The sequence below is a fragment of the Chanos chanos genome, chromosome 16, assembly GCF_902362185.1.
Source record: "Chanos chanos chromosome 16, fChaCha1.1, whole genome shotgun sequence".
Lineage (NCBI taxonomy): Eukaryota > Metazoa > Chordata > Actinopteri > Gonorynchiformes > Chanidae > Chanos > Chanos chanos.
Window position 1 is genome coordinate 9,737,038 of NC_044510.1, and position 15,208 is coordinate 9,752,245.

Below are 15,208 nucleotides of genomic sequence, written 5' to 3' on the forward strand. Positions count from 1 at the left end.
TTTGTGATGTGGAATCCTAAATATTGGGACACTTGGAGTGAGTTTGATGAGCTGGCCTCCACCCCCCCAGGTAACTGCACTCATTGGCCCACACTTATATTCTGGCGCGTTGGCTTTGTTTCTTCTTTTTATTTGACAGCCAGTACCCCAGTCTTGCGGTTTCCATCCTTTGCTCTTTGCTCTGTCCCTGGCTAAAGTGTTTATGTTCATATTCTATTTTTTTATTGTAAAGGCATGTTACTAATGACGTATTCCTCCTTAGGATTCATGTTATTTATCTAATAAAATCGCCCAGTCAACTGGAATACACGTCTCTCGCATGACTTATTTTTATACCGCTTATCTGTGCTTCAGGGAGCCTCTCAGCTTGAGTTGATTGTTACAAATCTTAAGGTGCAAGTCCTTAGGTGGCGTAGTCTGATCTGGTCTCTTCTCATATATCACCAACGTTCGGCCACAAAAGTGGTGTAGTCAGTAGGATCTGTATTTTGTTAACGGAGACGAGTATTCCGGTCTTTGTGCCTCTCCTTGTATGGTGTTTTGTCAGTCGTCCAAACACAGTCATCTGCTGCAGGTGTCAGCAGCCAGGGCACTATGCATTGAAATGTGACAATGACCATGGCGAGCTGCCACGTCTTTGCCCGCCTGTTGCTCAGGTCAATACCACCTCTTAGCTGCTGGAAAACTAGGCCCCTCCAGTGTGCAGAGCTACCCGTTGGAAGGGGGCATTCTTGGCTCCAGTCTACCTAACCTGGTAAGCCAGCCCATTTCCTTCTTATGAGGCAAGTATCCCACAGTAGCTGTCAGAAGGGGGGGGGGGGGGGGGGGGGGGGGATGAGTTGTTTTTTACACACAGGGTCAGTGGTATCTACCATACTTGAAAGTTTCTTCCAACAGCATATGCAGGGCCAACTCTAAGATTGCCATTGGCTGAAACAGCGAAAGGCCTTGAAATAGGAAAAACGATCTCGAAAAGGGGTTGGTTAGTGGTTAGGGACCCCCCTGGGAGTTCTGGCTCCCTTAGCACACCAGGGGTACTGGGCATGAATGTGATAATCATTGTGGTTGTATCTGAGTCTGTATCTATATCTTTTCCTCTGATGCAGATGAGCTTCTGAGGCACCTGGAGATGGTGCTGGGCTGTTTGGAGAAGGAGGGGGTGAAGGCTAAATTGGAGATGTGTTGTTTCTTTCGAAAAGAGGCTCGTTACTTGAGCCACCTTATCTCCCGGAAGGGTGTTTCAGCAGACCCAGCAAAAAGTGTCTGCTGTAGATAATTGTAGCTATCGGCATTTTGTAGAGGGATTTGCAAAGCTGGCTGGCCCTCCACACTGCATTGTAGCTGAACGAGGAGGGACAAGGGGCCGTAAGGGACATGGGTCACCTCTTGAGACTATCTGATCTGCTCAATGCGAGCAAAGCCTCCAGGATTTGAATGTGTGACTTGTTCGTGCTCCGACCTTTGCCTTTGCTAACTTTTCCCTCCCTTTTATTTGAGGTAGATGCCAGTCACCATGGTCCATAGGGTTAGAGCGGTGCTTTCACAGGAGCAAGATGGCAAATTGTGTCCTGTTGCATACCCCAGCCAGAGTCTCAACCCTGCAGAGCGAAAGTACAGCTCCATGAAACTGGAGTTCTTGGGTTTGAAGTGGGCAACATCAGACAAATTTCATGAGTATTTGTGGGGCCAACAATGTGTGCTATGGACTGAGCATAACCGGTTAAGCCATGTGAACACTGCCAAACTAGGGGCCAATGCACAAAGGTGGGTCACTGAAATGGCAGCATCTAATTTTACTCTTTGTTATAGACCTTGACGTGCCAACAAGAACGCTGACCCCTTGTTCCGGCAACGCCTTGGGGTCCTCGCTGAAACTCCAACAGCTGCCCTTGCTGGATTCATGCTACCAGCTCCTTTGCAGGAAGCCATCGGGGGAAACCTGCAGCCTGCAACTCTGTCAGCCATAATGGTCCTTTCAGGCCATTCCTCTGCGCACTAGAAGATGCTCCAAGAGGCAGACCTGACGATCAGTGCTTTTTTCCCTTCTGGCGCAAGAAACATGTGCCCAGTTGGGCCAGAGAGGGAGAAGTTATCTTTCCCCAAGCAAAGTCTTTTGGGTGAGTGGGGCCACATACCACTTGTGGATAACCTCTTTTACCACAGGATTTTTAGATCTGACGGGGTGGAGGAGTTGTTACAACTCTTCCTTCCGGAGTGCCTGAAGCTTGAAGTGTTGCACCAACTTCATGATGAACAGAGGAATCAGGGAAGCGAGCTGTATGAGTGGTATAGGATTCAGAAGACCCGTACCACGCCATGCCACCCCCAAGAGAATGGTCAGTATGAGCGTTTTAACTGCACGATGCACAATCTGTTGTGCACTCTCTCAAATGAACACTGGCCTCAGTACCTCCCACAGTTGGTGTTTAGCTACAACACTACAGTCCACCAGATTACCAGTGAGTCCCCTCTTTTCCTTATGTTTGGCCAGGAACCTCAACTCCCAGTTGATTTCCCTTTAGGTAGAATCCCGGATCTTTCTAAATCTGGATCGGCAACTATTGTCATCCAAGGCACAGTTTGTCAAAAACAAGCTTCTTGGGTAAATGAACTTGAAAAAGATGAAGCCAAGCGATGCCCTAAAGTTTGAATTCATGCACTGCAGAATTTTTTTTTTTTTTTTTTTTGCATTAATCCGCTTTCAAAGTTTGAAATAGGAAGTTAATTTAGCTTGCTCAAAAGACAAAACACTAACATTGTTTTCACAGATTGTGACTGGATTAGTTGCACACACACTTGTTACAAATCATTTTTGTGACTGGAGCTGTCTTACTCAAGAATGCATGCACACACACAGGATTATTTTGCTTGAAATGTTGACTCCCTCCGTATCCAAAAACACTGCATTGGTGATACAGTGTTTTTGAGAATTGATACAGTATCACAAAACATGATATCATGATACTGAAGTGTATTGATATTTTCTTACACCCCTAGTTACAAACACAAATATAATGCACACGTAGGTTGACAAAAGAATGACGACTTCAAATCAGTTTGACTATTTAATGAACAGTAACAAGTAAGCAAAACAAATAGTAACTATTGAGCAAAACCTCAACATCAGCTAAAATGTAGGCTATTGTGAAACATCTGTAACCTGTAACATCTGTAGCCTGTTTAAAAAAAGGCTAGGCCTACATGGCATCAGATGCAGCCTGTAGGCTTCCAAGTGACATTTTATTTTCTCCTTTTTTCCATTGTGGCAAAGTCCTCTGTTGCCAATTTGAAATTAACCATGTCCAATATGTCTTTGCAGCTTGTAATGTGCATAAACCGTATAACTCTTTCGTCCTCCAGATGACTTGGCAGCGCCATTTTAATGCAATTCATTATAGCTACGTTTTGTATGAGCATTATTACCGGACATTTTGACCGGCAAGTTTTTAAATGCATTGTTTTGTTTTTTTCTTTTTATAAATTTTACCAGGCAAAAGTTCGTAATTACCGGCTAACGGAAACCCTGCATCCCCAGACGTGGTGGCTTTGACCAAGTTAACTTCAACTTGTAAGCTGTATTAGTTCTTGCACCTGTATTTTGAAATGAACCTTAATTTGCATTTTACATGTGCACTTACTCCTCAGCTGTATGTTAAAGCAAAATATGAAAACGTTAAATTGTTTGTGTTTTTGTACGTATTAAAACTGATTGACTTTTAGTAACTTATTGGTAATTTAATTAATACTTACTAGTGCTACGAACAGTGATAAATCTAATTGTAAGATTTACATCAGTAAAACTAATAAATGTTACAATAATTAATTCAACAAGACTGATACTGGTAAGCTAAACAAACAATGCACTAGTTCATTTGACTAGACTTACTAAAGACAAACTGGACTTAAATGAAATGATTACATTTCATCCACAGATGTGTGTGTGTGTGTGTGTGTGTGTATATGTGTATATATATATATATATATATATATATATATATATATATATATATATATATATGGAGATAATGTCTTGAAATAATTTGGTATTTTGAAGAATGTAGTTGCTGAGAAATGTATTACAGTTTATTGAAAACTTAAGATTATATTTTTTATTTATTTATTTATTTTAATCTTTGCACCTGTTAGACTAGAGCATTGCCTTTCCATTAGCATGCTACAAGATAAGCTCAGTGGCATTGTGGTATTGTCTCACACTGATATGTTCCCAGAGTCTGTCCCAGCAAGTATCCACACAGTTACAACAATGAATCAAACACTGATTCAATAAGCAAAATTGACAAGAAATGTTACAGTCCCCGGGTTATGGAGAGGAACTGAAACAGGAAAAAATAGAATGAACAGAACATTCAAAAGCTGTTTTCCTGACTTTTTGTTTAGTTAATGTAGTTTTCTGAATGGATATCTTAACAATTATCAACAATTATCTAGAGTAGTTGAAGCCTCTCAAAAATCTAAATAAGTTAAAAGTCAAAATTAACTATGCTAACTATATTACCTGCAAAAAACTATGTGAGATTTTATTTGTGTAATCTCAAATTTGATTTATTATGATGTCAAATGATCTCAATGCAATATAGAGTTTATTGGCAACATCCACAGGAGGTATATTACAAGGACATAATAGAGTGGACGCACCATATGAAGTTAAACAATATTTCTATTATGTATCAGGAATATGGAATATAAAGTATTAAATATGAAAGTTGTTTATGTCACACATTTCATATTATAACTAAATTATATATTGTTTAAACTTGCTATGTTAAAGGGTACAGTCAATTAAAACATTCAGTTTATTGGTGGACCTATTCTATTCTATTCTATTCTATTCTATTCATTAAAACCCGTTTTTCATTCTATACCTTGTGTTTGATGAAAGGAGTGTTGCCACAGGGTCATATTTTGACAGCGTTCCGGTTGGTTGTGAACTGGGATGACTAATGTACATGGGGGTCCTTTTATAGGTATCAATAAGTGGAGATGCTGTGAGACCGTGTCCTCATAGGATTGAGTTTGGGCTTTTTCCAAATACTGAGGCACAGTCGCAGGTTGGATGACTCATTCTTTTCAATTATATAGCCAAGGGTTTAGACTTTGATCGCAGGATTGCCTACAGCAGGAAATGAAGACAAAAAAAAAAGAGCAAATAAAATCAAAGACCTTATGACCTAATACGAAGGACAGGTGGTATTTCCTTGACATTTCCTCCCTAATGACTCAGTGGAATCTCCAATACCAGATGGTATTCTTAGAACTGTGGCAGCCTTAAAAAACAAAACAAAACAATACAATACAATTAAAACTGGCTGCCTTAGGTATTTAGTTTTGCCATCAACTCTCAAGACCTTGTGCTCCTGTGAAGACAGCACTGGCTTAGTGTATTATGTGTGTGCTCTAAGCAAGTTGACAGAGAAATTTCACACAGTAACTCGCGTCTGAGTAATGTTAATCTGATCATTAGAGCTCTTCGAACTATTCATGTCATTAGTAATATCATCACCAGTCATTTTTCCCTCTCTCTATTAGAGCCTTTGGCTTTGAAGAAAATAATGACAGATGAAGGTACAAGTATAAATGGGATAAACAGCTATTACTGGCAATGAGCTTTGATCTGACATCAACTTCTAACTCTAAATATGATCTTGTGTTTCACATGATATGCCCTTTTGATAAATCACCTGTGGATAATTTGAACATATTTTCTTGAGATCATTTATGAATGTGTTTCTGACTTTGAGTGTATTTGGTTTTGGTGAACGTGTTGAAATTTCACTCTGAGTTCTAGGATGTTTTCTTATATTCACAGAGAACGCAGGTCAAAAGACTGTTTAGTGGTTTCAGAACAACTGTGATGGACTGATATATTGAGCTGTGTTACAAAGCAAAAAGATTTCGACTACACTACAAACGAGATCACACCTTCTCTTTCTGACACCTTTCTCTTTTACCCTTTTTTCACACACAAAAACAAGTCCTTGGTGAAGGATGCATTTACACAAAATGATAGAGCAAGTCGGTCTGTTCTCTCACTGCTAGAAAAAAAAAATGCAGAACTCCTGAGCGTTTCACCAATATGCTTAGGTCCTTTTAGGCTAAAAACGGTAACCAGATAAGGCGAAATGACTCCATTGTAGTCACGATCTTGGATGACACATCGCATCGGTTCAAGTCTTGACTGAGCGATGATGTTCGCAAAGTCATAAAATCTCATTGTCTTCCCCTGTGCTGTGTTTAACATTTCAATGAATTGGGTATGATTAATCACACGTCCCTGCTGATGCTGGGAAACTGAAAGTTCAAGGATGTCGCTACAGTATTATAGGCCCATTCATCAGCGTTGTTACTACATTTTAAAGTAAAAAATAGCGAGCGACTATTGAAAGAGTGTCAGCGCCGCAAACCTTTTCCAGTGATGTAGAAATCAGTTAAGAAGATCTTGAGACTAGAAGAACTTGAGGTTAATGTATGAAATTCAGACAAGGTAGTGCTTTGATATAGGTTCTCTATGGATTTAACCCATATAGATCTGGATAGATCTGTTTCAAGCATGTGTATGTGCACTGTTATAGGAAGTTTCAACTACTGCTACGGGAAGTGTTTCAAAAACCTCAAAAACATTTGAATTGTGGAAAGGCTTGTTACTAGGAGTAACAACATTACTTATGTGTTGTGGCAGATTTTTTATATTGTCTAAAAGACATGCAGTGGTTCTAGTTGCATCCTTGAAATAACACATTCGGAGGCAGCTCATTCTTTTGGGCAGCATATTCATAAAGGCTTGATTCAACATAAACAAGATTTTTCTGGTGCATTTTTCTCTAATGGCATAAGAAAAAATAGAACAACAACAATAACAATAAAAAAAAAGCGCAGGCTAAAAACCAAAAACAGTCATTGCCCAATGGCCTTGTCACAGATGTGTGGCACTAACCTTTCATAAGCTTTCTGTTTTAGTATACGACAGTAACTACTGAAACATACTTAAGCAAAACCATGTAACAAGGCTCTTGGATGATCATACATATTTCCAAACATAACATTGTAATCAACCTGCCTCTTTCTGTGTTGATTAAATCAGCAATTTTTTAAAAATTGTTGACTCCATGGAATCACCTGAGGAGTGAGAGACCATATTGCTGTATTCCTGGGCCTTGTGTTGAGTCAGTGTCCTGTCAGGTTTATTAAATTAATTTCCTACCTGTGATTGATTAAGTAAGAAAACCTCATAAGCTTTAACTTATTTGCGGTCACGAGGGGTGCCAGAAATAACAATACTACAAGACTAGCTCCTCTTTACAGCCAATGTACAATGGATATGAATGTGGTGTGTGGTTTGAACATAACAGAGATGTCGCAGACAAAAAAAGAAGAAGAAGAAGAAGAAGAAGAAGAAGAAAAACCATGAGCAGCATTCAAAACAGGAAGCATCAATACGAACACTTACAATGATTATCAGAAGACATCTAGAATTGTCAAGGACTAAAAAAGTCTGTGTTTTAAACAGTCCACGTCCTGTGTCTGACACTCATTGCATCGCTTCTGAAAGAGGAGAGTATCCAATTAGCTGCCTGGTACAGGCCAACAGTCCCACACTGGTCGGTTCAGTTTCCTCTATCCACTGTCACATCCTTTGTCGTCTCTAGACAGGAACAGCTTGTCACATAAGGACCGTGTTCTCTGCACCAGTCAGAAAGACTGTATTACTTTACAGTTTGCACAATTCTAGCTTTGCTTCCCAAGCAAGGCTTGTTATGCTATCTGAATAAAAATGGTTAAAACCAAGTAGAATAATAAAAAAATGAAGTTGGTGCACTAAACCGACTTACACAAACCGACTGGTGAAACTCTGCCAGGATCTAACATCTAGCTATTCTGGTCTCCCACCCACACGTGCACCAAATGCAAAACAGCTACTCACACTTTACCTGGTGTGTGTGTGTGCGTGCGTGTGTGCGTGCATGCGTGCGCGTGCGTGCGTGTGTGTGTGTGTGTGTGTATGTGTGATCAGCTGGTGTATAATCATCGCTGCTTTGCACTGACATTTCTCTTTTGCTCTGTACCACTGAAATGCAAGGATCCAATATGAGTTCAGCAATCAGTGTTCCCTAAAAAAATCCCCAGATTGATCCGTCTTTTCTTTTGTGTCTGTCTCTGTATTTCTTTCCTGCTCTCACCTTTTTATCTGCGGAGCGGAACAAGGTCTTCCATTCTAGACACAGTTCCCAATCAGTAGGCAATTTGTGCCGGTTGCATGGATTCATAAGACTTGCCATTAGAAAATCAGCCAATCAATCCGTTTCCGAGGAAGACAATCCACTCCACCTGTGTCACAGGGATGAAAAAGAAACATTCTGTGTGAACCAGGAAGTGAACACACACGAGTGAAAACACAAACATGATTATAGGAGTGCATTAACAACCAGTGTACACAGAAAATAGATAAGAAAAGAATTTTTCAGATGCATTGGCAGATAAAAGGGTCGTAACATGACATGAGGTGACACACTAATGGCTGTATGCGCTACGTAAAATCACTAGTTTTATGAGGCCAACCTTTTCCAGACCAACCTCACCAGAGTGTAGCAGTAAATCAAATTGAGGTGGATGCTTGACCACATAAAACGTTTCACGAGAATCTTTCTTTGGGATTTATAATATTAATATAAAGATATTGCATACAAACATTGCATCAAAACAATTGTGACCCATTCCTCACTAACGTGGATTTTCACAGAATCTGTAGAGCCCCAATCAAGTTATTGTTTGGATACCTACTTGACTACAGGCTTTTATGAATGGTGCAAAAATGTTAAGACTTCAGTTTTGGGGTTTTAGAGATAACATTAACCTCTATGAGTTGGTGAGAACTTCATAAACATGGTATGGATGAGTCATATATGAGAATATACCACTGAATGGAAAGAGTAATGTGCTTCATTTCTGTGTGATCATCATAATCTAAACAAATATATGAGTTTGTGTAATAGTAGACCCTAATTTCGAGCTGCAATAAGCAGCTGGTCTTTTGTCATTTACAAGCCATGATGATATGAGATAGAAAATAAATGGGTACAATAAAACATATGGTATTTGTGCGTGCTGGATTCGGATTATCATTCATTGAACTGGTTCCTTCCAAAAGCTCCGTGGTGGGACTCCCTACTGTGCCTTCCCATAATCCTCTGCTGATTGATTGCCTCTATTTTGATATGGGCAGAGTTTAGGCAGCCACAGTTTAGGCACATCTGTATATCATGTTTCAGCCTGCCGCCAGTGTTACCTCGGAAACCTCGTAGGGATGGATCTTTACGCACCACCATGTGGCAGGATGATAACAACAGGAAGAGAACCACCCAGAGCTCTCTGACTGCATTGCTTATGCGAATGTTCCTGAACCTGCCTTTGAGACAAAGATTTACATTCAGGAGGATGATATGCACGTAATCTTTATTGCCTCACAGGGAGATTGTTGCAAGGAGGGGGTGCCATATGCATCTCTTTCACTTTATCGGTAGAATAGAGAGTAGAGCACCGACCAGTAAGAGCAGTTTAACTAACCGGTGTATCAAAGTAGACTTTATTTTCACTGGCAAAAGGTGATAGTATGCTTGAATATGTGAACTGACCAGTTGCGTGTGTTAGACCTTTATAGATGTGTACATAACCCCAAACAGATATCGGAGTGTAAAGTTTAGAGATATTTATTGATTAATACTGATTACTAATTTAATCTGGATTGATTTGCTGCCGACATGTCCCAAAGTTAAACTTCAACACTCATTCATCTATTAAACGCAGTAAAATGTTAATCAAGAAATAAGAATATTATGTAAGATGTCAGATCAGAAGGGATTATTAAATGTTAATGCTATTACTTTGATACTTCAGAGAAGAGACTCAACTCATGCAACCTGGTGCAACACTTGCTGTACAAAATGTTCCGAGAAATCTGTAAAGCTTCGAACCACTTGTGAAGTCTCAACTAACAATTAGTCATACGTTACTCAGAATGAGTGTGATGTAATTACGCCCATGAAGAATAGCTCAATTACAACTTTGTTTTGCCGTGAAACATTTGGTACATTTGGCACAGGAGCTTAGAATGTATTTGAGATTAGATCAGTTGAAGTGATTGGATCAGAGGAGAATGAATTTTTTATCTGAATTTTATGCCCATTCAAATGCAATTTAATCCGTGAGTCCTTGTCTCCGAAATGCATCTATCACATGACACCTCGACTGTGATATTCACGAATTTTAATGCAGACTATTCTGTAGAGGCTCTCAATTCAGACGTGTCCTACGCCGAAGTCCACAAAATTCCTCAAAAGTTGTCTATTTCAGCTTCTGCACATGTACGAAATCTTATAATACACAAGAAAAGACTTTTTAAATGCAAATGATGGCAGTATAGCTTTAGTATGTCATGTCATCTAGACGTGCTAAGTGGTTGAGTCATACAAGCTGTGAAGTAGAGGATATTCAGTGTACGTTAGATTCGAAATAAGCGGAAGTTGTAAAACCAAATTGTGAAAACTAAAAAAAGGTTAGCGCAGGAGATTCATGAGATAAGCACAGTTTCAGAAGATTTACAGAGATTTTTATTGCAATTTCACAGCAGTAATCTGCAGGCAATGTAACTATCTCAGCCTCTGCAGTTGATGGCATTGCTTGCATCTGTTGGCTTCATTTCCAAGAACCAATCCCTGCCATCATGGAGCAAAACGTCACTTTTTATTACCTGGTTTCATGAAGCAGATGTCAAATGGTAATTCAAGGACAACCATAAAGATCAATTTTTTTATTTTATGGGAAAATGTCAATCTTTGACATGACTGCAGTTTTGTATCCTGTCCATTGGATGTTGCTATTTCTCCTGTCTCATTTCTCATTTTCATTTTTTAACATAAACTCACAATTATCTTTTTAATGATTTTTTCCCCCTATTACTGTGTGCGTTTTTATGAACAAGGGTTTATACTGCCTGCGGAACTATAAGAGTGTTTTTATTACAGTGGATGATGATACATGCTAATGAAAATTTGCCTGCAGGAGGTGGGGGAAATGTATAGTTGGCTGGTAGGTTGCAGCACCTGCAAATGACTCTTGTAGAACTTGTTACGAAAATTAATTTACAAAGTCCTGGGAGGTAACCAGAGCCACCACAGAAGAATTCAATACAAACCAACTTACCAAGGCTAACGTTTGACTCCGTATAGTAAACCCATTTAGGATATCGTAACGGTCACAACAATTTATCCCTTTCAAAGCATCAAGCTGGTTATAAATCAAGCTAATTCAGGCATGCATTCCCTTTTCACAAACACAGCTTGACGGAATACTCAAAAGACTTTACGATATGCCTCAGTATCTAAAAAGGGATGTTTCCCCCCCCCCCCCTCTGAAAATAAATTCAGAGCTGTGACTGATTCAAATATTAGATGGCTTTTACCCTCGATGTGCAATCAGAAGAAAAGCATGATGTGCTGAAGACCCTTAAACTGCACCAGCCTCCATGGCATCTCACGCGTCACTATGAAACCAAATGATAGAACGGCAAGGCTTAATAACGGTAGAATTATTACAGAACTGCTGTGGCGACGTCTCTCCCACAGAAACCCTCAAGTGGCTTTTATGAGTCAACCTTTAAGGGAGAGGATAAACAGTACATCTCAGGCACTTAATGTAGATAGCGTAGTCAGTTGCATTGTGTGTCGTTCTTCACACTCTCAGCACTCTATTACTGTCTGTGAACTGGCATTTAATCAAAATCAGTGAGTCAGTCCATGTGAATGTCACTCAGGGCCAGGGGTCATGGAAATAACATGTCTTAATGTCAGGAAATAAACTGCAGTACACAGCACATCAAATCCCTGTTATGCGTCATTTCTTTTCACTGGTGCAATATGTATATCTGTAATAGAATTTTTTTTTTTGCAGGACAAGTGGTTTAATTTATATTAAGTATGTACATGCTAAACAATATCATTCATTGTAGATTGGTGTAAAAAAATGTTTTATGGTCATTATTTTCTGAAATATCTAATCGTATAACATTCCATTACATAATATACACTCAACAGCCACTTTATTAGAAATGTGTAGCTGCAGTTAGAGACTCTGGCCCGTCTGTTGCCATGCACAGTTTTTGTGTTGGCCATCCTCTAGCCTTTCATCAGTTGTCTGTTTCTGACCACAGGACCATTGCTGGCTGGATATTTCTGATTGGTTGACTGCTTTCAACCCAGCAGTGACACTGAAGTTGCTAAAAACCAAAGGAGTAATGATTCACTGATCTGAAGTCCTGCACTGGGCTTAATGTTTAGGAACTGGATGCAACGATTCAAACAGTGTGTATCAGGACAAAGTTTGGGAGTTGCAACTTAATTGGTACAAGCGTTATTATTATTATTATTATTATTATTATTATTATTATTATTATTATTGTTGTTGCTGTTGCTGTTGTTGTTGTTGTTGTTGTTGTTGGGAAATGTCATAAAATTCCCTCTCTCTCTCTCTCTCTCTCTCTCTCTCTCTTGCTGTCAGTGCCTCTCTCTGATTGTCAGTCACTGTGAGGGAGCTGTGTCTTTCCACTCCCATTGCTGAGCCTGTTGAACCGAGAAAGTCTCATCAAATGCCAAGTGAGAGAGAACAAGTTTACGATGCACCAACAAAAGTCCATAAACATTGCAGCAACTCACTAATAAAACTGGATTTTTGAAAGTATTATTTTAAGTTGGCTGATTTTTACTACTGCTAAGGAACATATTTAATAACAAATGAGGTTCCAAATGGGATGTTATCTTGGTCGTCAAAATATGAAGGCTACTTCTCTCTCTCTCTCTCTCTCTCTCTCTCTCTCCCTCTCTTTTTTTCCTGCAACCATTCTCAACAATACAGTAGAATTAAAATTGAACTGTTTGGACTATATTGAATCACATCATATAGTATCGTGCCGCATTGTATTGCATCAAAACAAGGATAAAACGCATCAAATGGCTTGTTGAATTGTTATCTGTTATACATCAGATTGTTGATCAGGTATCAAGATGCACATCAGTTTTGTCTCTGAAGGAGAGATACACACACCTTGTAAAAAAAAAAAAAAAAAATTGACGTTGTTGTTCCTGATTCGCTTGCACTAGTGCAACACCCACTTCCATGTAATCACCATCTTAGTGTCACTGCTGTATTGAGAATTGTCTGCCACAGAAATAGCATCTGGTCAACCGCAGTCCCATGGTCAGAAACTGACTAATAAATTGTGCATGGCAACAGAATTGCTACAGATTGTAACTGTATATCTATAATAGTGTACCTATGCGGCAGGTAAACCTCGTGAAGTGGCCATTGAGAGTAGGTCTAGGGTGGGTGTTTGGGGGGGTCAACTTTTTCTCCAGGGCTATATAGCACAGGATATCTAAATGTTTCGACCCCCTGAACTGTTGTTTCTACCTCACTTTTTTTTTGGGGGGGGGGGGGGGGTCCAAGTCTTAATTAGTGGGGTCAGACCCCTCTAGTCCCCCCCCCCACCCCTGTAATTTGAACCTTGCCTGTGCCTTCACTTCAGAGTGGCAGAATAGGATGGGTATGGAAGAGACATGAGTAGCTTTATTCCAACTGATTCTGTACACACACACACACACACACACACACAAAACATACAATGACTCACTCACTGGATGCAAGACAGTTTGAATCTCTTCAATAATTAGTTTGAATTCTAGCCTTTTACCACTTGATTAACTCAGCAGCACACAAAAGTCAAGTGATGATGGATGGGAAGAATGTGTGTGGTAACATTTGAATGCCATTTCTGAGACAACAACAAATTATATAAAGACTTTCACTGCAGAATTTGTCTACTGAGTATCTATGTAATTAATGGGCTATGTGGGTTTCAACATAGAATATATCCTTTATTCCATAAATAATCCTAAATTTAAACTTTGATTTGTTTTAGAAAGCCACAAATGATTTTCAAAGTCAGCTGAATTGTTCATTTTGATTTAAAACAATAAGATCTTCAAAAGCATCTCATCAAATCTGTACACCCCAAATGCACGTTCACTCATATATCACTGTTACTGATTTGCAGTAGCATATAGTGTATAAGAAGGGGACTCACTGGAGGTTTCATTGTCTAACTTCATTTAATCTAATTCTGGTAGAACATTTTTGAATAAAATTGCCTTTTGAAGTTTCATATATTCAAACCATTCATTTTCAAGTCTACAGACTTTCTTTTCAGGTCAGCAATGCTTAGTCTGCATGTTAAAAATATTCAGAATGGATTAAAGACCAGCAGAGACAGAATCAAAAGACTTTTTCATTTTGTTGGCATCTAGCACAATGAAGCTTTTACTCACGAAGAGAGCGAGAGAGAGAGAGAGAGAGAAAAGAGAGAAAAGAGAGAAAAGAGAGAGTATGAATGAATCAAATAAAATCACTTGAAAGAAGGAGTGTCCCTTGTCAGCTGAAACCTAAGTAAGAAACTAAACCTGTAATGAATTTCAGAACCCTCATTTTCACTACTGTCTGGCTCCTCCACCTCAACGTTTCTTGTGAGGGAGCATTCTCACCTGCGTCTGTGGCCGCCTGTAGCCTAATGAAAAGTCGATTGGCGAGGTGAGGAATTTTCGACAAAAAAAAGCTTGGGGAGCCCAAGGCTCCTGTTCTCATTACTGTAATGAAACATCCGTGGCCATGCACAGATGCTGGATGGTTTTTTTTTTTTTCAGTTTTTTCTTTTTTTTTTTTTAAATTTATTGATAGAGGTGCAGATGTCTGGGAAGGCCTCAGGCGATCACTGGCAATTTGGCAGAGCCGTTTAATTTGATGACTCACTGCCTATGCTTGGATCCTTTTAGCTATTTGACTGACTGACCGATTCTTCATTACATGTAAACCTGCTTAGACAGCAGGAACAAGTTATGTAGAATGGTTATTTAAAGCCATCTCTTTACTCAGTTCTAGTGCAACTTAGTTTGAAGTCTACTCATTCCTATTGCTGGAGACTTATTCTCAGTTCAAGGTTCTGTTACCTTGGGAAACATTTGTTGTCTTACTATAAATATACATTGCATTTGACTGGAATATAGCATTAGGGTATTTAGACGCCCTTGGGGAACATGTGACAACAACATTTGCTGAAGCAGAGGCTTAAAATGTATTTTCTTATTGACTA

The 15,208-nt window shown here is 39.3% G+C and overlaps 1 protein-coding gene across 1 annotated transcript in view; it reads left to right on the top strand.

Annotated features, from left to right (window-relative positions):
- The first annotated feature begins 1,513 nt into the window (after nt 1-1,513).
- Nucleotides 1,514-15,208, top strand: part of crhr1 (corticotropin releasing hormone receptor 1) — a 166,011-nt gene continuing 152,316 nt past the window's right edge. Inside the window, exons 1-2 of the mRNA XM_030793977.1 lie at nt 1,514-1,764; nt 2,173-2,336. Coding sequence (XP_030649837.1) covers nt 1,514-1,764; nt 2,173-2,336 — 415 coding nt within the window. The remainder of the gene's footprint in view (nt 1,765-2,172; nt 2,337-15,208) is intronic.